This window comes from Mya arenaria, chromosome 14 (genome assembly GCF_026914265.1).
Source record: "Mya arenaria isolate MELC-2E11 chromosome 14, ASM2691426v1".
Classification (NCBI taxonomy): domain Eukaryota; kingdom Metazoa; phylum Mollusca; class Bivalvia; order Myida; family Myidae; genus Mya; species Mya arenaria.
This window is the reverse complement of record NC_069135.1, coordinates 31,636,595-31,663,240: the sequence shown is the minus strand read 5'-3', so window position 1 is coordinate 31,663,240 and position 26,646 is coordinate 31,636,595. Positions and strand designations below refer to the sequence as shown.

The window sequence follows — 26,646 nt, the reverse complement described above, 5'->3', positions numbered from 1 at the left end:
ACTTTCTGTGGAATTCTAAGAAACTGAAGTGGTTTCAGGTGAATACCTACTAATTTCTAAGAACTGTTTGAATTAATAATAGGAGTATTACTGTTATCACTAAAGCTAATTTCCAAAAAAAAAATCGCAATTTATTCCCAGCAATAAAATGCTAGATGCCTTCAATATAATAAAACCATTTTTAGAGGTAGACTGCCTTGAAAGGTAAATTAAAAAAACAATTCCAATGCTTTTAATGACTATATTTCATTCTAGGAATAATAATTATTATATACCATGCAGTCTTATTGCTTTTTGCCATCAAATTTCAAATGATATTTCTCCATAAAACTCAAACTACTACATTGTCATGAATTGCATGGTCTTATATTAATAAAGTAACACGAGCAATGAAGGGCGAGCAATGAAGGGCGAACCAAAACACTCATCTGTTATTTTTCAGTTGAAATAGGGCATAACTCAAGTATGTAAGAGTTGTTGGCCTTGTTTTACATGATTGTGCATATTGTCTCTGCCATCATGTGTATCAAGTAATATTTGAATATCTCGGAACAGTTTTTGAGTTTAATATAATTGGTAAAAGATGAAAATTACGCACACCGCCATTGATGACATCGCTGACAACAAAACCATGGATATGACAGTACCATGACCTTTTTCTTGTAAAAACAGATAAGCTTATAATCCAACAATAATGACCAAAATAATGTACAAAGTAAGCTTTATTTTGATTACATATTGAGATGGAATATACATTTATTGGAAAAACATTTCTTACCGTCCATGTTACTATTAATTTTCCTTTTTTATGTGTTAAGGTTCGAACATCTTTTGGATTTCCAGCCGGTCGTTCGGGAGGCGTTGTACACTCAGTTTTTGTCGGAGAACTCGGTTTACTGTAACCAACCTCATTTTTAGCTAAAAGTCTGAATTTATATGTCCCCCATGGGGATAGATTGACCAACACAGTTTGTAAGGTACCATTGATCTGGTCATAATAGTTATGCCACTCGGCAACGTTCGCTGAGGTATTAAACTGAACTAAGTAATGTTGGATCTTAGCCCCACCATCTCCACCTGGCGCCCACTGAAGCTCGACAGAGTTTCCGACACACGCGATTATCGAAACATCTCGAGGTGACTCAGGCGGTTCTACAATTGACAAAAAGTACTAAAATTAAACCGGCATGAACAATAATGTTGGATCATATTTGAACGCCGCTATGAAGTAGACAATTTTGCCATTACTTAACTTCTCAAATTCAAATAACAGAAAAATATTTGGACAGACAGACAACAGAATAATAATGCATGTCACATGATTATAAGAATTTTTCTCCAAAAACAAAAACAGCCAAAGCTATCATCTTTCTCCACAAAACAATTTCATAAATATTTTCAAGAATCGGGGAGCCCTTAAATGTCTATTGAAAGTCATTTTCTTGGCTACAATTACCTAATTTGGAGACAAAAGTTTCTTCAGTATATATAGCCTTAAACCCTTAGGGACATTAAATCGCAATTTGTTGACAATAAAATGTAATTATTTCGGAGAAAAGAGATAGCCGGGGCGATATTTGTATTGACATATGTAAAACTCATCACAGTTGCATAAATAATGTACAGACATGTTCGCAGTAAAAATCGCAGGCATATGCTAAAGTGTATACTTCTTTTCTTAGGAAAATAAGGTCGCAATCTAGCCATCCCATTTATTGACGGTCAGTTTTTCTCTTACAAAAATGGCTTGTCACAAACTGGCGGATTTGTGGTACAGGTGTCTGCTACTCTCAAAAAAAGTTTTCGGTTTGATCCACACGGAGAAAATTCTCTTAGCCTCAAAAAAACAAACAGATTCAAGTACTGGTTTTTACCCAGTACCCAGCTTTCAGCCAAATCTGGCTCAAAGATATTAGAGTATAACCTATTCTTTGAATGAAATACATACCTCTGATGTCTAATTTTGAGCCAGATTTTAGAGTATAACCTAACCTTTGAATGAAATACATACCTCTGACATCTAATTTTGCACTGGCTAAGTCTCTGTTTATTCCTATATGCACTATACATGAATATATCCCCTCATCTTTACGTTCCACATTCCGTATAGTCAGTATTTGACCTTTATCGTCTCCTATGTATTTTTCCGATTTTCTTCGATTTAAATCGGAACTATCGACCACAAAGCCATCGTTGTCGCCAGGGTAGACATAGATTCCGTTGTGTTTCCATTTCACCTTGAGCTGATCGGCATTCAAATGCGGCGGTACCTCCACTTGGCAATTGAATTGTACTTCGCTACCCTGGTTGGCTTCCGTGTTTATTGGAGGCCCTGAGATCAATGTGTCCCCTGAAAATATAAATAACAACCAATGGTTAAATTAAATATATGTATGAAACAGTGTGATAAGTAAGCTAAATATAGGAGATACACTCATGATTAAGACAAACTAAACTGCTTTGTATGTTCAAACAAATGCAGAGTTTTAAGTCAAAATGCACATGGTCAATAAGACAAAAAGAACTTGATTAAAACAAACTGCAGATAATTTGGATGAATAGCATATGATTAATGCAAACTGCATATGATTTAGATAAACTGCACCTTATTTGAATGAATAGCATATGATTAAGACAAACTGCACCTTATTTGGATGAATAGCATACGATTAAGACAAACTGCACCTTATTTGGATGAATAGCATACGAGTTAGACAAACTGCACCTTATTTGGATGAATAGCATACGAGTTAGACAAACTGCACCTTATTTGGATGAATAGCATATATTCTTAAGACAAATCACACCTTATTTGGATGAATAGCATACAATTAAGACAAACCACACCTTATTTGGATGAATAGCATACAATTAAGACAAACCACACCTTATTCGGATGAAAAGCATATAATTAAGACAAACTGCACCTTAATTGGATGAATGGCATATGATTAAGACAAACTTCACCTTATTTGAATGATGACTGGGGTAAGTCAAACTTCACCTTATTTGAATGATGACTGGGGTAAGTCAAACTGCACCTTATTTGAATGATGACTGGGGTAAGTCAAACTGCACCTTATTTGAATGATGACTGGGGTAAGTCAAACTTCACCTTATTTGAATGATGACTGGGGTAAGTCAAACTGCACCTTATTTGAATGATGACTGGGGTAAGTCAAACTTCACCTTATTTGAATGATGACTGGGGTAAGTCAAACTTCACCTTATTTGAATGATGACTGGGGTAAGTCAAACTTCACCTTATTTGAATGATGACTGGGGTAAGTCAAACTTCACCTTATTTGAATGATGACTGGGGTAAGTCAAACTTCACCTTATTTGAATGATGACTGGGGTAAGTCAAACTTCACCTTATTTGAATGATGACTGGGGTAAGTCAAACTGCACCTTATTTGAATGATGACTGGGGTAAGTCAAACTGCACCTTATTTGAATGATGACTGGGGTAAGTCAAACTGCACCTTATTTGAATGATGACTGGGGTAAGTCAAACTGCACCTTATTTGAATGATGACTGGGGTAAGTCAAACTGCACCTTATTTGAATGATGACTGGGGTAAGTCAAACTGCACCTTATTTGAATGATGACTGGGGTAAGTCAAACTTCACCTTATTTGAATGATGACTGGGGTAAGTCAAACTTCACCTTATTTGAATGATGACTGGGGTAAGTCAAACTTCACCTTATTTGAATGATGACTGGGGTAAGTCAAACTTCACCTTATTTGAATGATGACTGGGGTAAGTCAAACTGCACCTTATTTGAATGATGACTGGGGTAAGTCAAACTTCACCTTATTTGAATGATGACTGGGTAAGTCAAACTTCACCTTATTTGAATGATGACTGGGGTAAGCACCTTAATGTGATGAAAAGCATGGGAATAGGTAGCCTGTGTTTAAGAAAAACAGCTGATCTGAGACATGTTGAAAAAATGAAAGTTACCCACTATAAGCAACATTTGAAAGGCTTATTATATTATGTGAACTGTGAATATGATACCTAGATAAATAACATGTTATACAACATATACCATATGGCATTTAAACAAATAGTGTTTTTTTTCCAGTTCTCACATTTTGTTCAATATTCAGCAACTAAATCTTCCATTGCAATAAAATGTCTGGTAAAAAAGGTTCTCAGTTACTTTAAAAAACCTGGAAAATATTTTCCAAGAAGACATTTTGTAACATTTTATGTGACTTAAATCAGTTTATAAGGAATGAAATAGATTGAATGCCTATTTTGAGGAATGGGCGCGATGTTAATAGCAAGATAGCACCTTCTTCTATTTTATTATTTATCTCCAGTACCTCGGTCCCGCATGCATCTACGACATGCAGCGCTAATAAATCTGGTCATAAAAGACACATTGTTCTGTAATTTCCATCTTTTTTCCTACTTTAAGAACATTCATGTCATCTAGTAGAAATTAACAAGAATAATAGTGTAAGAGGATTTTTCACTTAGTGCAGACTGCTCGGCCAGAATTAAGCTTGCTGTAAGTACTAAGGCTACCTGAAGGCACATGACCACTTCAAGAGAAGTAACATGGCATCAATATGTGTTGCCCACTGATCAAAAGCAGAAGCAATCCATTAAAAGAATTATAGTTTTGATTTAGACCTTTTTAATGAGCCATACTCTGGAAAAGGGACATTTGATGCAATAATAACTGGTAGACAAAGCATGGACTAGACTTAAGGTATTTGTCTTGAAAGAAATGATATATCAATCATGTTTTCACAAAATATCATGTAACCACCACTGAAGGGCTGACAGCCTTCATAGGAATTTTAATTTTATTATGTCCCTTTTCTTAAGCAGAAGCAGACGAATAAAAAATGTCAGTAAAAAATCTATTGTCTGGACATTTCTCCATACTCATTCCACTCTGCTTAATTTTTCAAGCACTTGTAGGATACAGATTAGCATGAGTAACACTGAGTCAGTCAAAAGCTTGCAGAAGGTTTTCTGCTTTTGGGCTTTCTGGTCATGTGATTAAAATACAAGACAATCAAATAAGGGCTTTGCAATTCAGTCAAGAAAATAAAAGACACAGATGTAATTCATTTTCAAGCATTTTGTCATTAGTTTATGCAAATTTTGGCTGTTCAATAGTGCTAGCATGTCATGATTTTTTAGCCATAAACCGTGTCTTGAATTTAAATCAACAGTGATTAATGCAAGCGATATTTGCCCAAGGAATATTGGTATCTGCAATTAAAAATTCAAAACAGCACTGGAATTTCCTGCAAGCAACAACATTCATTCCAACAACTTTCCGATCATGAAAATGGCAAAAACTAGAGCCATCACAGGGTGTGATAAGGCCCCCCAATTATAGCATAATTGACAGGGGGAAGCGATTGGAAAGCAAGTAATAATGCACCAGTCTATTGTTACCACAAGCCAGGTCCAAGGAAAAGCAGGGTCTATGATTTCAGTCCAGCCAGGTAAAATCCCCACCCTGCAGGAACTAACTGCTGGCAAAATCCCTGCCAAATGCCCACGCAACCCAGGGACATCCTTGGTAAGGCCCATTCCCTGCTATTTTCGGCGCGAAAACATAATGCAAATGCAAATAAGGGCCAGCCAGTCAAATGTTGTTCATAAACATTCTCTTTTAGATGTTTCAATTTGTACTGAATTATAAAACAAAGTCCTATTTTAGGCATAGTTACCATGTGTTAAAGTAAAACGAACAGATAAGACTTTCAATAAAGTTGCCTTATGTGAATATTTCACATAGCCATCATGTCAAAGCAAAAGAATTAAACATCAATAAGTTATTTACTAAAACATAATAAATATCAAGGGAAAATGAATCACAGCACTAAATTTTCCAGCAAACAACATTATTAATTTCACAACTAAATTCCGATCAAGAAAATGGCAACAAATTGAATGCACTGACTGACATCTCATAAACAGTCCCATTTTCACAAATTCTTCCATATTTATCATTTTAAAGGGAGAATAATTTAATAATTTAAAGGTATTTTTCAGGAGACGTTTTTTCAGAAAAAATCACAAAAATTGGACAATTTTGGGCACTAATTCTATACACTTTATATAATTATTAAAACCAGATATGCCGTCTTCTATGACGTTTATATATTTGTTCATATATTTTTATTGGTTGAATAAGTAATATTTTTGAATGTTTAATGTATAAAGTCCACAAAACTATATGTTCGTCTTACTTTGAATGATGAAGCACTGAGATTTAAAAGGGTTTTTAGAGTCATTTTAAGTCTGCCAAACATCTGCCTTACACAAAATGTAAAGATAAGATTTATTTTAACATCACAATGATTAACAAGTAACATAATGTCAACTTCGCGCAAAAAGTCAACAAGTGCCATTAAAATGCACTGTACTTGAGTTCTTGTAACGAGTGATGAATTATTAAGCTCTATAGTAGAGTGAGCTCTGTAGAGCTTTTATATCGCAGAACATTTGTTTAATTTTAAAACCTGTTATGTACTTATGAATTAGACTGAGATGATTTGCCTCAGTGATAATTAACCAGTACTGATCATTGACAAAGCTCCGAGCGGGATTGAAACCTAATGGAGCCTGACAAACTAGCTGCTCGGCCATTATCACCAATATATTAGCTTAAAATAAACAGATTTAACATGAAATTGGTATTTGTTCCTTTAAATATAAATTGTGTATGCATAAATTTAAATGTTTGTAATGAAAACATACATTTTGTTGCAATGCAATATAATAATTCTGAGATGCTTTTCTCACAGAGTTATTATAAGACGTGTGCAGTACTGGTATGGATGTCCGAGCTCTAGGAATTATTACCCTTTTTCAAGTCTCTCAATGCAGAAAAAAGCCCATTGACAAACAGGAACTGATCAAGATTTAACATGCACCATCTCTCCTAAAATGACATAATTATTCCATGTAATTACAACTTATCGGATCTTTATCTGGGCAATGAAGGTTCCTTATGTGCTGTTAGGCATTGAAATATGTTTCCATCTTGCACTATAAGGATGCTAATTTGCCTTAATTAATGGATCAATATTAAACACTAGAAATTGCACAGAAAGTAAACAGTTAAAAGCGTTTTTTGAGCAACAATGACGTAAATCATTAAAACAGCCACTCCAGTTTCTACATCGGAAATGTTTTGGTTAATTGTGATTTAAGGAATACATAGTTCTACATCACTTTATGAACTAAAAAACGGTATTATATGGAGTGCAGACTAGATCACAGTAAATAGACGAAAATATCTGGTGGAAATCACCAGAAAGCCTGTCAAAGTCAAACGGAAATCCTTTACTCAAGGCTGTCAAATGCTTCCTGAATAATTGAGAGGTTGCAGCTGGAGGCATCCAGGAGTTCTCCTTACTGTTGTTTACTGTCAACAGCATGCCCATAGATAGCCATGTAGGTGAGCATTTATTTGCTTGAAATCACTTAATAAATAGACTTTTTTTGTATGAAATTCCTAAGAAATTATAGTGGTGTTTTTAATCAGCAAATGCTTGGTTCAGTGTTGTTTTTAATCAGCAAATGCTTGGGTCAGTGATGTTTTTAATCAGTAAATGTTTGGGTTGGTGTTGTTTTTAATCAGTAAATCCATGGATCAGTGTTGTTTTTAATCGGCAAATCCATGGATCAGTGTTGTTTTTAATCGGCAAATCCATGGATCAGTGTTGTTTTAATCGGCAAATCCATGGATCAGTGTTGTTTTTAATCGGCAAATCCATGGATCAGTGTTGTTTTTAATTGGCAAATCCATGGATCAGTGTTGTTTTTAATCGGCAAATCCATGGATCAGTGTTGTTTTTAATTGGCAAATCCATGGATCAGTGTTGTTTTTAATTGGCAAATCCTTGGATCAGTGTTGTTTTTAATCAACAAATGCTTGGGTCCATCTTTTTTATATTAACAAGTGCTTGGGTCAGTGTTGTTTTTAATTGACAAATGCACGGGTGAGGTGTTGTTTTTAATCAGTAAATGTTTGGGTGAGGTGTTGTTTTAAATTATGGGTGAGGTGTTGTTTGAATCAGTAAAGTCTCTGTGAAGTCTTGTTTAATCGCTATATGCTTTGATAAGTGAGGTGTTGTTGAAAACATTTAGGACACAATTGTTAGAACCACTTTCACTTCTTTGTACATGATTGAATACCAATAAACAAAGCCGTGACAAAAAACATCTCGAGCACAATCTTTTCTAGACAATTTTCAAACTTGATTGGAAAACAAGCCTAGTACGTTCCTAATTGAAACACACATGCAACCTAGACATACACAAAGGATTGTAATTTCACACAAAAACATACTGGGAGCATATTTTTATTAACAATGTCATGCAAGCTCGTCTGGCCATGTCCGACGACAAATCCCACAGGGACGTTCCGTTCCTAATTATCTGTCCTGTCGATTTTTACACTGCGTAAGAGAGGTGTTAAAAGTCTTGTGGCGTCAGTTTATAGCTAATTCAGCAAATTACATTACATGATTGTGACAGTGTGTCTGTCGAAACTTTGCCAGTTAAAATGCCTGCGACACATGAATTATTAAATGTCACGACAAAATAGGGGATAAAGTTACAAGCCATTATGGTAACATATTATTGCATGTGATAAAATGCATCATTGAAATAAATGGAACGCAGAATATGAAGCCTTGCGTGATATGATACATTGCGATAGAATACATCTGGAAACTGAGAAAACTTATGCGCATCTTCATCAAATTTCTTGACATGGGAGGTTTCATGCTGCAATAATATAGGGTAGGAAGCTTATTTTTTTGTATTGGGCAAATTGGTCATGAGATTAAATGTTTTATTACCAAAAACTACCCGGTACGAATTATAAGCTTAAGAAAACCTATAAATACCTAGGCTAGCATTAGCATCACTGGTAATGTTAAAAGCCCCCCACCCCCAAATATTTTTAAAAGAAAAACAACAACAAAATGAAATATATCTTGGTACCAAAGAGAAGGCAATAAAAAGGTCCAGGGTCAGGAAAAACTAGAGCTGTCACAGGAGTGACGAATACCCCCAAATGCCGCCTTGACACAGGAATGGCAAACCATTCCTTTGAAAAGAGGCCATAACTCCAAGGTTACTGCCAAAAAATGTTCAAATCTGTCAAGCCTTTCATGAGTTATCGTCCGGAAACCATTTTTCTATTTTTAGTAACAGTGACTTTGACCCCACCAGCCCCAATATCGACATTGATCTGTATCTTCTGATGTTACACCTGTGTACCAAATATTGTTCAAATCCGTTTAGCCTTTCACGAGTTATCGTCCGGAAACCGTTTTTCTTTTTTTAGTAACATTGACCTTGACCTTGGCCCCACCAGCCCCAATATCGAACTTGACCTGTATCTTCTGATGTTACACCTGTGTACCCAAAAATTTTCAAATCTGTCAAGCCTTTCATGAGTTATCGTGCGGAAACCGTTTTTCTATTTTTAGTAACAGTGACCTTGACCTTGGCCCCAATATCGAACTTGACCTGTATCTTCTGATGTTACACCTGTGTACCAAATTTTTTTTAAATCTGTCTAGCCTTTCACGAGTTATCGTCCGGAAACCATGAAAACCGACCGACCAACCGACCGACCGACAAGCTCACTAACTTGATCTGTGTCTTCTGATGTTACACCTGTGTACCAAAAATTGTTCAAATCCGTCTAGCCTTTCATGAGTTATTGTCCTGAAACCGTTTTTCTATTTTTAATAACATTGACCTTGACCTTGGCCCCACCAGCCCCAATATCGAACTTGACCTGTATCTTCTGATGTTACACCTGTGTACCAAAATATTTTCAAATCTGTCAAGCCTTTCATGAGTTATCGTCCAGAAACCGTTTTTCTATTTTTAGTAACAGTGACCTTGACCTTGGCCCCACCAGCCCCAATATAGAACTTGACCTGTATCTTCTGATGTTACACCTGTGTACCAAAATTTTTTTAAATCTGTCTAGCCTTTCATGAGTTATCGTGCGGAAACCATGAAAACTGACAGACAGACCGACCGACAGACAGACAGACCGACAGACAGACAAGCTCACTTCTATATACCCCCTCAAACTTCGTTTGTGGGGGTATAAAAAGAGGGTAGGTCAGGAAACCTGAAACAAACATCTTTTTTTACACCTTGGTAAACTAATGGGGACTGATGCTTTTTGAAAAGAAAACTTCCAAAGTTTCACAGACCTTTCATTTTAATCAAAACAGCGCAAATGGGCCAAGCATTATAACTTCAACACTCTGAACCCATTGTTCATAGCTTTTTTCATAAAAAGTTTATATTTAAAAGGGAATCATTCATCATCATCATCATCATTTCTGTATGAAAAAAAACATTAAAAAATAAAGGATGATAATGTCTCCATGGTTATGTAAACTGGAATAAAGCCTCAAAATATCCGCTGAACCCTACATGCAATAATGCCATATAATTTCCCCTAAGCGGTACTTAACAATTGACTTTTCCTATACATTGGGTGACATCAAAACAGGAGTAAATTCCGATATCATACTGATTAAAAGTCAAGTTCTCCTGAAGCAAATGATATCATTTTTTTCTAAGCTTCTATCTGATTATCAATACAAATTTAATATGATATCAACTGAGGTGATGTTCTTAAAAACAGTGTACACTTCAAAATGTTAGTATAGGTTGAAGTTTGATCATAAACTAGTCTATCATGAACAAGTCTTTCTACATATAATTAGCTTATAGTTGTTGTTTTTTCAAAACTCAGGTCAGTTGATGACAAATCATGACGTCAATGCCCAATACATGAATAAACTCAGTCATGTACACTAATAGCCAAAATAGAGTGCACAAAATAATTTGCCCAGATTGGCCAGCTTGAAGCAATGGCCTATATAAGACTATATTACTGTTAGAAAACGGCATCCTCCCTCTACTTTTACCTTATGAGTTAAATAGGTATCTTGATGTAATTTAACAAGTTCACCACATAATCACTTATGTTTCCCACCAAACACCTACAACATGATCATCTTCAGTCTGCCATCTTTTAGCCATACTAAAAAATCAGATAGGTCAACTGTCTGATCCTCCTACTTTGAACATTTTAATGTCAACCTCCTACATTCCCAACAGATCACCGAAATTTCTCAAAGGTTGAGTAAGTTTTCAGAAAAGTAACTTCAATAAAAGATTTCCTTAACAAGAGCAAGCATCAAGGGGTACAACTTGAATTACGAAATTCAGAGTTATTGACCTTTCTACATATACAATGTGCATATTTAGATTTATTGGTAATATAATTAATATGTGCATGTGACAATGTATTCAGTTATGGCCAATGTTGAAGTTTTGCATGTAATATGCAGATGACAACATTGATACAATGGCTGTATGTGTTTAACTACACTCAAGTACTGTGACTATTTTCATTGAAAAACAACAACAGACAAGTTAAATACCGGTTCCCAAGAACTCATTTAGGATAAATACTAGCCTTCCTTGAACAAGTCTATTAAGTAGAGAAATGAACTTGACCATGTTATAAACAAGACATGACAGGTCAATTTCATTCGCTAACAGGGTTGCCAAAGTCGGAAATGTCCAAGATATCCCTTTATTCAATGTATATCTGAGATTGCTGATTTCAATTAAGATTTTCCCAAATGAGTGACCACAAAATACTTTAGCATTAAGTCACATTTATCATTGGTCAACCTTTATGTGAACTTCAGTCTCTCTTGATTGCAATTGCTAATTTTATTGACCAGATTCTATTAATTCAATATCTGACATGACTATGCACTTGGGCAGCCATCTTGTGATGAATTACTGCAGTGAATAATCTAATTAATTTGATTGGTCACTTGTAAATTGAGATCACATGACCTAGGCAGTGACAGGAAAACAATGGTGGTAAATCAATGATGGCTGACAATCCAAGGGAAGAAGATTAATCAATGTTTTAAGCTAAAATATCCAAAACTCCTAAATTTAAATAAGATGAAAATAATTCATTTTTGCCGCCTCTCAAGATAAATTTATTTTCAAGAATTTAACCACAAATAACATAAAGCTTTGAATGGCTGCATTTTGAATATTACTTAAAGGGCATAAATATTCTAGTGTTAATTAATTAAACCACATGATTGAACATAAACATGGGTTATGAAAACAGTGGAATGACTGTTTAAAACATTAAACTGTCAAATAATTCCATTAACCATGTTGTTTAATGCTTTGGAAGAGGCATATGCAGCAATGGAAGTTAAAATCATGTAATTTGAACTGTATGAAGCAAAAGTAGTAACCTATTCAACAACTGTTTACAATTTAGGATGAAACTCTATGATGTTGCATGAATCAGTATAGGTACTCGCCTCTCATACAAGAGGTCATGGGTTTGAGCCCAACCACTCAGGCATGTTATCTTTGTTTCCCAGAAAGGTCATTGCAGTAGTGCTGGTTTCCATTAAGGTAACAGACTTGTTGAGGTGGACTGATAGCTGTGTCACACCAAACTAAATAAGTAATAAGTATAATCTAAATGCCATGACATTTTGAAAGTTCCAACACAGTAGTTTTACAGACATAGATAAATGTTGCCTTACATATTAATATCTGAAACTCATTTGTATGAATTGTTCATTCCTGGTGACCCTACATTATTCTAATAACATTTGAAAGGGTTCATGTCCAGAAAAATAAAATATGATTGTATAATAAAACAACAACCTTGCAGGCTTTCTGGGCCTGATTTCAGTTAAAACAAAGAACAGAGTTTCAAACTACAACAACTTTACGTATGATGAAGTTTAGGTCCTCTATTTACATACCAGTTATCAGCAAGCAATATAACTCTTTCAAATGACATGAAAAACAAAAACATGAGATCACCAGGCTTCAAAATAATCTCTATTGTGACAAGAGCTGTCAGCTTGTAGAATCACTCACGATCAAGTCCATTTTTTGGACGGAAACCAATCAAACCCACAACCTTTCTGTTGAGAGGCAGACACCTATACCACTAGACCACTCTCATCATCATTTTGATTCAGGGAGCTACCAGAGAGCTATCTCATTGGTGGGTCAGATACCTATACCACTAGACCACTCTCACCATCATTTTGATTCAGGGAGCTACCAGAGAGCTATCCCATCGGTGGGTCAGATACCTTAATTACAATCCAGTCATTTAGTGCACAACTGAAGGCATTCTTCTTTCTTTACATTCCCATTTGTTTGAATCATTACCCTTTAATGTTTATGACATAATAAAATTCAGCTGTCAAAATTTCCTGAGAAGTTTTCCACCTAATCTTCATTTTTATGATCCTCTTTGTCAAGTTGTGGGGTTCAAAAAGACATTTCTGAATAAAATACATGAGTCTGAGCTGAAATGAGAAATCATTACATGATTTTCGTAGTAGCTTTAGGAAATGCCACATGGAGCAAATAAAATAAATATTTTATTACATTTCCGGGTATTTTAATATATTTCTTTTTAAAATTCATGCTAAACTTGTTAATTATTGTTTTGCAACAATGTCAAGCTTAATGTATACAGGCAGTATGCTTGTTTGCAGTAAGAAGTTCAAAATGTATCATGATGCTGGAAAAAACATGTTGAGCGAACCACAAAAAAACCTGCCATTTGGCTAATGGCAAAAAAACAATCAAACTCCATGTAATAACCTGTCCTGCATTGCAATGGCATGTTGATTTTATTGATGATTAATGTTTCAGAGTCAACTTGTAACAGTCAAAAGATCAGAATTATCATTTCAGTACAAAAATCGATGTCATTTATCAAAAAAATATGCAATGAAATCAAAATAAAATAATTCCGCATTGGATATTCTCAAAATAAATGGCTGAACAGCAAGAGTTTGCAGTCCCTTGACTAAAAACGCCATCAATGTTGACAAATGGCTCTGCCTTGCTATGATCATTAATGATGACAAATAACAAGGCTTAAGCAGATTCTTTGTAAAAACTGTCTCTTATTCCCCTCCGATACATACTAATGACCAGATTTGGATGTTTTCTCATCCAATCTTTGCCCAACAAGATCTTGGGCAACATTTTTCATTTTAAGTCTCTTGCATGCACGGTAATTACCAATATTTTGGCAGTTAATGATATGGGGTTCTTCCATAAAATTAGTAATTAAGCACTGTTGAATATTTTTTTCAATTATTTCCTCTTTGGAAACACAAGAAAGAAAAATTATGTTAGATTTTGGGTTTTGTTCATAAAAGTTATCAAATTTACCATATACTATATTTTTAAGCAATAATGTATTTCTAAATTCAAAACAACATATCATAATAAATCAAATTTCCCTCTATTGAAAAAACTTAGATCAAGGTTACATGAATGCTTACTAATTGCTATTCCATACTTCCACATGACTCGATCAATATGGCCGACTGCTGACAGAGTGTCCACTAGCATATTGCTTTCAATCAAATTTTATCATATTTTTATGCTGGAAAACTTTGTCCTAATGTGAAATGTCACAGCTTTTGATGAACAGATATTATTTATGTGCCTTTATTAGATAGAAACTGGGGATTACTGGAATAAATCTTGTTATCTTAGGGCTTTATGAGGACTTTTTTATTCCAAGCATTACTTGGTAAAGATGTTATCATAGCTGATTCCTATTGTTTGGAATAAAACCTGCTGTATATTAACCATGGAAATATTGAACATACGAAATGTTGGGAAATTTCACATTGCCCTGCGCAAAGCTGTTGCCGTTATGTATTTTTTCTGATGTACCGTGATAATGCAGAGAACAAATTATTCAAAAATTGTACATTAATGACGTGAAATCAATAAAGAGTTTATCAGATATAAATGTGAATGACAAAAGCATTGAAAAGGGCAATCAAAACAAAGTGCATTCAAATGAGTTTTATTTTGTTTCTTTATCTTAAAATAACTTCACTTTACATACCATAACATTACAGTGGTTTATCATCATTATTACTCATAATAGTCTGCAATGACTGGAAAAATGAGAAATATTTAATGGTTCTATTGCATGATGATTTTCCATTAAATATAGCATATAAACTGACCATACGTCTTCAAATCGTTTTGCTATCAAGAAATCTAGATGGAAAAGAAATGTTTGCCTAATATCTTTTAAAATAGACACATTATGGAAATTTCTTTCCTGAATCACCAACAGATTCAAGCCCAACATTAGCTGCCCATAATTCATTATCAAGCCTACTTAGGCCAATCATCACCACCATGTAAATAATGATCTCAAATACATTTCCCTGTTTTGAAGTGACAGAACACATTTATCTCCCTTTCCAAAATGGCCACCTTAATGGCCACCAATTTAAAAGTCAGGCTTTTGGCCTGTTTTGTTAGGTTTCGGCTTCATGCTAAGAAATCGTGTGGGTCAGTGAAGTCAATTAAGATGTTAGTGATCAAAACAACTGGAACTGATGTATTTTTGGGGAATTAATGTGTTTTTTATACTATGGGTAATCCTTCTGGCCAAGAGGTTTTAGTGTCTTAATGTTTCTCTGCTAATTTCACTAGTCACCTGATAGGATACAGAAGGATACCTTATAAATAAGGATACAAGGAAATTTTAACCCAAGGGCAATAGCAGGAAACAAAACCATATAAATTTCCTGAAATAACCGTTAAACCTTGATTTTTGCCCAGTTTTTTTTGTAGTCCCTGACTAACGTTTGACATGTTGTTCCATGCAGCTTACATCATTATTCTATACTAGATGATTTTATGCTGTTGATTTATGAAGTTATTTGACACTTAATGTAAAATAGCTGTCTAAGTTTTATATATTCTGTGTAACCTTGCTACATTGTGTAAATGAGTTTTGGAAAAATTGTCATATTCCCTATACATTTACTAGTCAAATGTCTAAAAACTTGGTTCTAAGGGAATTTTTAAATGCAGATAGATTGTCTTAAATATATCTTTCTCATATAAGCTGTTCAATAGATGATTCCCAAATTTAAATTTCAACATAAAAATAGGCATTATGTACCCTAAAACAAATAACAACACATTCCCAAATAATTATGCAAAAGTCGGTTAAAATAACCCAACTGACTCAAGACCAAAAGAATGAAAAATTATACAGACAAACACGGGATGAAAACTACAGAGCTGTGATCACAAGGCAGATCACGAGCACGCTTCCGAATAAAGTCATTTGCGAAAGAAAACTTGGAATGACAAAGCATGAAAAATTGCCTGTACTTTGTCATCGAAAATGACAGGACCGAAACGAAAACAGAAAACAATATGAACGGAAATGTGCGCTTAATCATGAAGCTTTGAAATGGTAATTAAGGAATATGGATCAGCCATATTCTACCAATTTTCTCAAGATGACGGTGACGTACTGCACAGCAGTCTGCAGATGACCAGTGTTTTTATTGTCGTTGACAAACACTATTCTTTTCTTAATTAAGATCGGTTACCATGGAAATGAGCATCTGCGGTGACCAGCGTCCAGGGAGAGCTTGCGTGTCTGCACGCTCGGTGTGTGTAATTGCCTCCTATTCCCATCCAGTAATGACCATTTCTCTGATTTCACTGTCTGATAATGTTTTTAAGATGATTTTTCCAGACTGTTATTTTCTTTGAAATTGAATTTTTGATCTCAACTTTTAGTTACATGTTAAAAACAACAAAAACAATACAGCTGCAAGGTAAAGCAATATCATTTATTTTTATTTGAGTAATATTAAAATCATGAGTTGAACACAATCATACAGGTAGGTATATGTTAATTTAGTGATGGCATGTATTTACTTTTGTTGTCATTTTTTTTATTATTACACACAACTCAAACACAAGATAATCTCTGGACGTTATGATCGGATCATCATTGAAGATGCCCCTTTATATTTTTCATTTTTTTCTATTACAGAAACGGACATATATGGATAAGCAGTCAAAATTACCAGAATATGTCAATCAAACATGTTTTATGATTATAGATACAAATATGGCAAGATTTCCAAACAGACAAATATTGGGATAAAAATTTCTGCCCAGTCAGCAGTATCGAAGCGTTTTTTTGTAATAATTTCCCAAATGTCTTTAAGCTCAGACAGTATATCCAATTCTTCAGACAGCATAAATATATAAATCAAACCAAAATAGCAACCCATTCAGGTCCTTCTGCAGTAAATGGTCTTTCTGGTAATGCCAAGAAATACATTACTTGTGTGCAACTAAACATGAATAAAATGCCTTTATATCCAGGTTTTAAGGAAACACATTTGCATGGGAGTCTGCAGCATTGAATATCCTGCACTAAAAGGGTCGTGAAAAATTGTCTTTATTTAAAAGATTTTAAGTCCTTAGCCGCAGAGACGTTATATGTCTTTCTAGAGCATAAAAGGTATTAGTTTCGGAGTTTTAGGTTTTTAAGACATTATTCTACCGGAAAGCGGATGCATTTATAAAACTGTCTGAAGCCATTAAAAGAAAGCTGACTGAAACGGCAGCGTCTTGTAAAGATATTAATGGTGACTTGGTGTATTTAAGACACACAATTCTGGAAACACCATTAGTTGAAAGTATCTTGTTAGCAGAAACTTTGTATAGCACTTAGAGTGATATATATTTTCTTCCGGCATTCCATGGCAGAAGTAATTGTCACAAATATGTTTACAGTACACTTGTGTTTTTTTTTATATGATTACAGCACATATTTCCCTATTCATTTTGTGTGAGAAAGATTATTCAATGTTTTAAAATCATATATTTTTTGAATGGCTTTGTATAAAAAAAAAAGATTCATTTGTCGATATCCAAGGGGAATAACTTGTATTGTAAAAGTGATTAGCCTTCAGGTAAAATTAAATGTGAATATACACATCATCACCTTAGTGCAAGAACACAATATCTGCTTCTATTTCTATATATGCAGTTATTGAGTTAGTGCACTATGGTGATGACATATAAGTTGAATGTGAATGATAAAATTTACCTCTTTTGAGTTATTAGCAACATTTAGATTACTTGCAGCTAATCAATTGCTGCTGCTTATGCTGCTGACAAAGCCATGCTGCTGACAAAAACATGCCACTGATAATGACATGCCACTGACAATGACAAGCTGCTGACAATGGCATACCACTTGCCACAGCATGCTGCTGACAATGGCAAGCTGCTGACAATCGCATGCCACTGACAACAGCATGCTGCTGACAATCGCATGCCACTGACAACAGCATGCTGCTGACAATCGCATGCCACTGACAACAGCATGCTGCTGACAATCGCATGCCACTGACAACAGCATGCTGCTGACAATCGCATGCCACTGACAACAGCATGCTGCTGACAAGGACATACTGCTTATGTCAGGACATGCTGCTGACAAAGATATGACTATGTAAGCAGACAAGACTAGGAAAGGATGTGAAAAGAACATGCTTTTGACTAGGACATGCTGCTGACTAGGTATGAAAAGGACAAAGTCATGCTGCTGTCAAAATCAGGGCTAAAAATTGTGGATGAGAATCAACCTCAAATTAAGTTTATCTTTACAGAATATACATGATGTGACTAGCAAGCCTCAATCCATTCTAAAAAATACATGCAAAAGTTACTTTCTCTGCGTTTTATTTGCTTGATTAACATCTACCCTTTGGGAAAGAGTTTGTACATCAAATATTAAATAGATGTCAAACACCAATTATAAAAGATTAGCAATCTGCGAACTATTACGACAAAGACAGTTTCTTTTTTTTATTAGCCTATTTTAGTTCAGGAAAGTCATTCTAGCTTATGTTTATTGTGCTTTTTGCTTAATTTACAGGCCTACTGCTGGGATAAGTATTGATTTGAAAAAAGAAGCAATTGTTAGAAATACAATCTTTTAAATGTATGGTGGTAAGCTGACTTCATTTTACAGAATCAGTTTAATATAAATCTTGGTAAGTGTCTTTCTGGAAGCTGATATTATTTAAACAATCAGCATTGATTGCTTTGTATGGGTGATTTAGTACATGCATCACAACATGATCAGATTTACTACAATGGAATGACAGAAACCATAGCAATAAGTTTGTTTAAAGGGGCATGATGTAAGTTGATATCAAACAAATATATTTTTTTGTAATTTTAATCCTTATCACCTTGAACTAATTTGATTTTAATGATAAAAAAAAATCTATATGATCTGTGTAGAAAAAATAATTGACGTTATAAATGTTTTTTTAATGAATAGCTTTGTGCATGAACACAATTTCCTATTAAAAAAAGCGCCAAAATATCGCTAATATTATTTTAATCTGTACACATTATTGGCATCAACCCTTATATTGTGTGCCTTTAAGTTGAAAAATATGGACTTAAAAACTGACTTATTCTTTATGATTGAAATTCCGGTAAGTGACTTTAGATCAGGACGTGTGACGACACTCAAAAACGTGAATAAGCAAAACAGAGTGCACAACACCATGGCTCTGATTGACCTATTTGAATGATTTCATATAAGCTTAAACTCATTTTTTCGTTCATTTATGCACTACATGAACGCTGCTTCGGCGCATTTTGCTACATCCATGAAGCCAATATTATACATGTATAGATGATTTATTCAATTATTTTTCAATTTAATTCTAAACAACTGCATCTCCACTAAATTCGAAAGTCACAGTCTGGAAAAATGTTTCTGGTAGATTCTCAGACAGTAACCATTTACAGAGTATTGAACTCATCAGAGTCTACCAGAGGTTTTCAGAATTCCTAGGTCAGTTCTGGGTCACTGTGGAAGCTTGGACATTTCCCTGCAGACAACAAAAGGTGACAGCCATCTTGGCTTAGGCATTATACTCTGTGAAAGTCATCAGAAAATATAATTGGACAAATTAGTCGCGGACTGGGTCATGAAATGACTTTTCATCGAAAATGCATGAGGAGTGAAATGAGCTACTAAATCGCCAATATCCTCGAGTTTTCGGACATCGATGTGAGGGACTGAGGTCGCTTTGTTAAAAGGATCTTTCCAAATTTTCATTTTCCTGAGAAACGTTTTTTTGTAACTAATTAGTGTATGCACGCATTGAGTTGCTTTTAGACACACGATCTTATTATTCTTTAATTCAGCATTTCTTGCTGTCACATTTCAAACCTTCATGACGATTAAATTATTTTGTATTGTTATTAATTCAATGATTAAGTGAATTTTTTATGGATTGCACATTGTTTATGATCTTGTTTGCCATATATGTTCTCCTTAAGCATCCAATATTCCAATATTTTAACAGAAAATTGAACCCATGTTCAGAATATTGATCTTATAATGTTTAACATCAAAGCATTATGCAATTATCAAAACATTTCACATCAATGTACTGATCGTTAGAATCGGAAATGCTGCTATAATTGGAAGTTTACAAGCTTGTCATTTTCATAACATCAAAATAGACTCGGAATATTTGAAATTGAATTCAAGATTGATCTTATACAATTTTACTGACTTTTGGCTTTTTATTCACATCACGACATCAATAATGTTAGCTTGCTGTCTTCGTTCAGATACTTTGACTAGAAGAAACTCTTTGGTATTGTATTCATAAATCAAGCTGTATAAATCACTATTGGACAAATGCTACCTTTCAGTAATCAAACTTTGTCTCTCGCTTTCTATAAAGCACCTGTACAGCATCCAATATAAATGGGCAGAAATAGCGCCATGATGTCGTAAACACGCGAATGACACATAAAAAATTCATTACAGAAAATTAATCCTTTGACAAATATGAAATCCAACGCTGGTCAGAATAAAATCTATGCCCTTAATGGCATCCTATAAACCGGATATGGTGGCCAACATTAGACCATCATTCATTGCGAAGGTAATCTGGACATGTAAAATTGTCATAAACAACACGGAATTGGACAGCAGCTTCTGTATATATAGCTGTAGCAGCAGACTTTGTCAATTACCTGCACTATCTACAGAGTAAGTCTAACAGTGATAATAACTTTATTATTTGTACGTGTGAAAATCATTGCTGTTTATAGTAAGGCCATGATTAATAAAATATCTTTTGTTACTCAGAATGAGAATTAATTTCACCAATCAAATACACTCTTCTATGATTTCTGCCAGACATTGGCAAGAGAACAATAGTTTTTTTATTGATATTGCAGAGAGCTTCAAAGTTGACTGGCACCATATCCTCCGTTACTTACGAAATTAAAAAACATTTGGCTTTTTTGACCTTCTTATTTAGAATATTTAATTTTAATTCATACCACACCCTTCTATTTCAATGAAATTAGAATATAATAAGGAAACTTAAAATTGAATGTAAATAACAGTTCTTAAATGTCTTAATACATCAGAGCGCAATGCTCGATCAAAGCAATCACTTACACCACCACTCCTTTAGATGTTTAACAATCTTTTCTCACTATGTTTTGTACTCAAAAATTCCTATATATTGTAATTTTGTGAATGAAATTATGACAAAGTCAATTACGTAAACATTGAACAACTACAGAGTCAGTGATACGCAGTGGTACTTCCCTCCTATGAACCCATGTCACAAAGTATTTCTGAATGACAACTCTATCGACATAGATTGAGGTGTCAAGATTTTTTTCTTCTATCTTCAAAATCTATCAAGATATACCCTTGTGTTTAAGAAATTGTTTAGTGTTTTATACGAATGACAAGCCCAAGTGTTTAACAAAGTTCGACCGGTATTCGGCAATTCAGTTGAAGTATGTGACGCCTGGATCTTCTTGGTTCCAACTGAGAATTACAAATATACCTATTGTTGTGTTTACGCCCTTAACTTATATTTCAATTAATTCGATAAAACTTGACACAATTATAGCAGGGAATGAATGACAACTGTATAAAGATGGTACTGTTGATACTCTATAAACGAAACATGAAATATTTACCCAAGTCAGCGCGATTTCTTTACCATTCAATTCATACATGATAATATAAACCCAAAAAGGGAGAACAGATTCTTTATTACATATTAGTAAAGTTTTCGCATCTTAAAAGAAGCTGTGTATTGAATTGCTTATCAATTCAACATCCTTCCTATGCAACTTTTAGAAATACTGTTGTTGACTTTGCCTTAGTCGACACTATTTTCTTAAGTTTGCACATTATCTTAATTGACTTCTTTTAGGGATTTTGTTGGGTTCTTTTTGTGACTGTATGAGAAAGAAAATAAGTTTAAATGATTCAAACTGGACAGAACTTAAATACAGCAGACTGTAAAATTCCGACCCTGGCAAATTATGAGAAAGATAACATTAAAACCTTTAAAGAAGCTTAGCTGGCTGTCCAATGGCTTTATTTTCCTTGTGGGAAACACTAATCTCATTTCTCAAATTAAGCTTACCCGGCCACTACAGGAAATAACATGGAGATACCAGTCTGAAAGCACATTAGGATTCCGAAAACCATCATTCCTCAGACCACACATTAGGTCTGTAAGTACAAAATTGGACCTGCAAGGTATATGAAACGATGTAATGTTGCCGACAGATAGATACAAGGATAACGGTATTGATTGGTGCGAATATGCCGCAGGATTCCCTGGCTTTCGCGAGCCTTTCCGTCCTTATCAAGCAAAACGTATTGTTACGCAGGGAGACACTAGTAATGAAATCTTCACAGAGAATTAGTGTTTGTCAATCAATTGGGGAAAGTGGTAGCCATGCATATGGGAGATCACACGGCAGAGGTCTGTAGCAGACCATGCACTGACTGCAAAGAACTTCAATGGGGTGACGATGTTGGTTACACGCCTAAGATCCCAGCGATCACTTAACATTCCGTTTGTTCTCCACTCATATTCTTCCATCTTCCAATGTTGCACACCCGGGATTTCTACTGTATGATCTCTTCTAATTTAGCGAACATGTAACTTTTTAATTGAACATGTAACTTTTTAATCGACTATGAGATGTATGAAGGAAAACGAATGGAACAATATATTGTATCGTAAGATCCAATCAATTGGTATAGGTTGTAACAAGATATATTTTGAAACAGAAAGTTTGGCTGGAAATATTACTCTATGCTAATTTAGATTCATAAGTTAAATCTTAAATTTGTTTCTTCCACTCATAGTATTTATAGTTGAAAATTGCGATCTTATGAGATTTCGTCATAGCCTGTTGATCAGTTGGACCCATTGTCTGCAAACACCAGGATGACATACAGTTTCAAGTCTTATCATGTAGCCTGGACCGTACATCTAAAATAGTAATCACCAGGGTTTGTGCAATCTTGACATTTTTCAAGTTTTTTTTATTAAAGATGCTCTGGAATGATAGTTAGTTTTTACTGTACACACTATTTTATTCCTGGCTTCTTTGACATTTTTAGCCTTCATAATAAGATTATCAGTAGCAAAGGAGAATGAACCTTTATCAAAAAGGAAGGGTGAGATCGAGTGGTCGAGTGGTATAGGTGTCTGCCTAGCTCTAACCTAAGAGGTTGTGGTTTGAACCCAAGGGGAAATTTCTCATTGGACACCAGGGTGATTCTATTAGCTATCAGCTGTGTTCACAATCAAGCTTAAAGAAATTGATTTAAGCTATCATTAATTGAAGAGGCTTGGACATGGACAAGCATCATTTTGGAAATCAAACAGAGGCCTTACCAAGTCACACCCTGTCCATCCTTCATGCTGGTGAGAAATCATTAGGATACGGTAGTGTTATATCAACGTAATCTGATAGTGTTTTAAATACTCATTAACTTAACATGTCAAAACAGTAAGGAGTCTTGGGGTCATAGGGTGTCATATTATTCACTTAAATGTTTTCACCCCAAAATACAAACCGACACTTTGTCCCAGTTACTTTTCCGATACTATCTTACACTAAATTACCAAGGGTATCTGACATTTTGACACTGATCAGTATCTTTAACTCAATGTCTGTTTACAACTTTGTTCAGATTATCAATTCTCTTCCTGTTTATGCAACGGTACTAATTAATTCTTTTTTTTTTCAGTTTTCAGTCTTTAAAGAGGACAATTAAAAAGCCGTAGCCTTTTGGGCTCAGATGGAAGTTCTAGGGCTTGGCACATGAGTTTTGTAAGGTGTCAATACACTTGGGGACAAACATCGCACTGCAAAAGTACATCAATTAACTAGAGGTCTTAATTAAAGTCTAAAATGAAAGAGAATAGATGATAGGTTGACTTATAAATGAATGAGAAACTTGATTCACATCAACATTGCACATGGAATGGAGATACAACTCATGGGAGATTAGAGATAAAAATCCAAGTGTTTTGATTGGACTGTAAAAATAACTGGCCAATGGAATGAATGCAGGTTGGAGTACAGAAGAGCTTCAATGTTGTTGTCAGGAAGCTACATGTAAAAGAACAATATCAATATTGCACAATCATGTACAGCAATATTTTTCATACTTGCAAAAGTATGATGCCTAATGGAAGCAATCACAGACAGACATTCCAGCAAATTCTGTCAAAAACTCCTCAAAAAATACCATGGGACTGGGACAAATTGACAATGGCCCAGATAGCCAGTCGTTCCATCCTTGACAGATTTATTTTGCTGACTTCAGCATAAGCCACCATTTTATAGCACCTTGGGAAATCTAGTCTAATCTTAAATTCACATTTGATCTCAATTATAAAACCTGACAGACAGACATGTGTAAGATGGACCATTATCCTGTTATTATTCTGTGACAATGTGATGTCCATTTCTCTTGACTTTGATTGACTTTTGTGACTGCTTGGTAGAAATCTAGGAACAATTTTAACCCAAACAAAATATGTTTTTTGGCATTCTCCACCTTCTGGCATATTTCTTCACGACCGTCAGCAATAAATGTCTTGCAATAGAAAAATAGTTGTATTCCAAAAAGACATAAACATCAAACTATATAAAATTTTAATTGTGGCACTTTACACTAGAAATACAAACCACAGATGAAGGACGCAAAAAAAGAGAGACTCAAAATACTTTTACCCTGGAAATGCATGATATCCCAAAAGACAAAATATGCAAAATGGGACAGGAAATCTAGACAGCTTTGTATTTGAATTTTGGACTGCTGTGCTTGTCCCCCTAGTTTTCATTGTATTACTGGAAAGACTTTAACGCTATAAAATGTGTGATATCACAGGAGACGCAAGATGCAAAAATGTCTGAAAAGCCTTTAACCCTTGATAATGGTGTAGATATTCCATCTTAGCTGCCGGCCATAATTAGTTTCTCATTGACAAGAAAGTCCTCCGATTTCCATATTTTTTCAATACCCCTGCTCTCTGCACATTGTGCGATAAGTAATAGTTTTCCTCGATATGTCAACGATGCCAATCAGTTTTTCTCCTAATGTCATGTTCGCCTTTCTTAGAGACATGACCGCCCATTGCTATGAGGAGTTAAGGCTAACTGCAGAATGGAAATGTTTTGTGGCTGAATAGGGAAAGATAAATCCCTTTAATACAGTGACAGTCATTAATACAATGAGTTTTAATTGCATGTTGATCAATGTATTGTTTTATCTATGGTCAACATTATAATTATTAATAACCAACAAGATAATTCAGTTATAGTGTTTTTCAGTTTTTAAATGCTTACAACTGTCTTAATGTAATTCTATATAGTGTTATTTGTGAAACATTCATTTCAAAAATATTCTTATTTAAATAATTTTGGGGGTTATATTTTATTGTCACTTGATACCCCATTTGCCATTAAACCCACAAATTGCATTGTCATAAATGTAACAACTAATGGTTTGATTCTGAATCTACCATATGAATATACTGCTTGATGCGTACTGGAATAAAAGCTTGTCTGACCAAGCAAAATAAACATGGTGAAAAATACTTCAACGCTTAATAAACCGTGAATGCCTCCCTGGTCTAAGAGCTGCTAGCCAGACTGGAAACACAATTGGGCGGGCGCTTGCCTTATTAGGAATTGCTCCATTGGTCATATATTTTCTGGTCTACAACTCTCCCTGCATTCTAAATAGCTAGGGAAACCACCACCTCTATATATGGCCACTTTATGGTTTATTATGTTCCTTCTCTGTTCCGTCTGCAAATTTGAGTGAAACCATGTAACAATGTTAAAATCATTGGTGAAGCAACAAAAGCACTGTTTTCTGTTATCTAATATTTGATACAAAAAGATGTTACATTAATCGTAAACACTAATTTGTTTCATTTTACATTCATGACCACTTAAAATCAAACAGTCATACCATGCTGGTGATGACTGCAACATATCTGCAATAAAGAGTTTGAACTCAGATGTTATATGGAACAAATTACAACCACACGAAATAGAATTTTCAAAACCACAAATGCCTCTAATTTTCCGAAGTCTGTCATTTCGTGAAACTCATATACCCTTATTAGCACTTCTATGTTTTCCAATTGGCAAGTTTCATTTTTTTCCTGTAAGACTCCAGAACCTAATTGGAAAGAGTTTTCGTGTTCGTTCACTTTAGGGATACTCCGTAAGGACAATTTTTCAGCTTTGTTGCCATGGTTTCGCATCAATATTAACTTATGGTACGGGCCTTCCTTGGTGACAACCAAATTACCAACGTTGTAATGAGACAGGAGGCTTCCA

General features: G+C 34.7%; 1 protein-coding gene and 1 pseudogene across 13 annotated transcripts in view; one reads left to right on the top strand and one right to left on the bottom strand.

The window, feature by feature from the left end:
* Positions 1 to 26,646, top strand: part of LOC128217121 (uncharacterized) — a 219,034-nt pseudogene that overhangs the window by 33,709 nt on the left and 158,679 nt on the right.
* LOC128217117 (neuroglian-like) overlaps positions 1 to 26,646 on the bottom strand; it is a 102,444-nt gene that overhangs the window by 20,729 nt on the left and 55,069 nt on the right. For all 13 annotated transcript variants that reach the window (XM_052924004.1, XM_052924009.1, XM_052924008.1 and 10 more), the window contains 2 exons: positions 2,012 to 2,350; positions 779 to 1,152 (listed from right to left, as the gene is read on the bottom strand). In XM_052924004.1, coding sequence (XP_052779964.1) covers positions 779 to 1,152; positions 2,012 to 2,350 — 713 coding nt within the window. The remainder of the gene's footprint in view (positions 1 to 778; positions 1,153 to 2,011; positions 2,351 to 26,646) is intronic.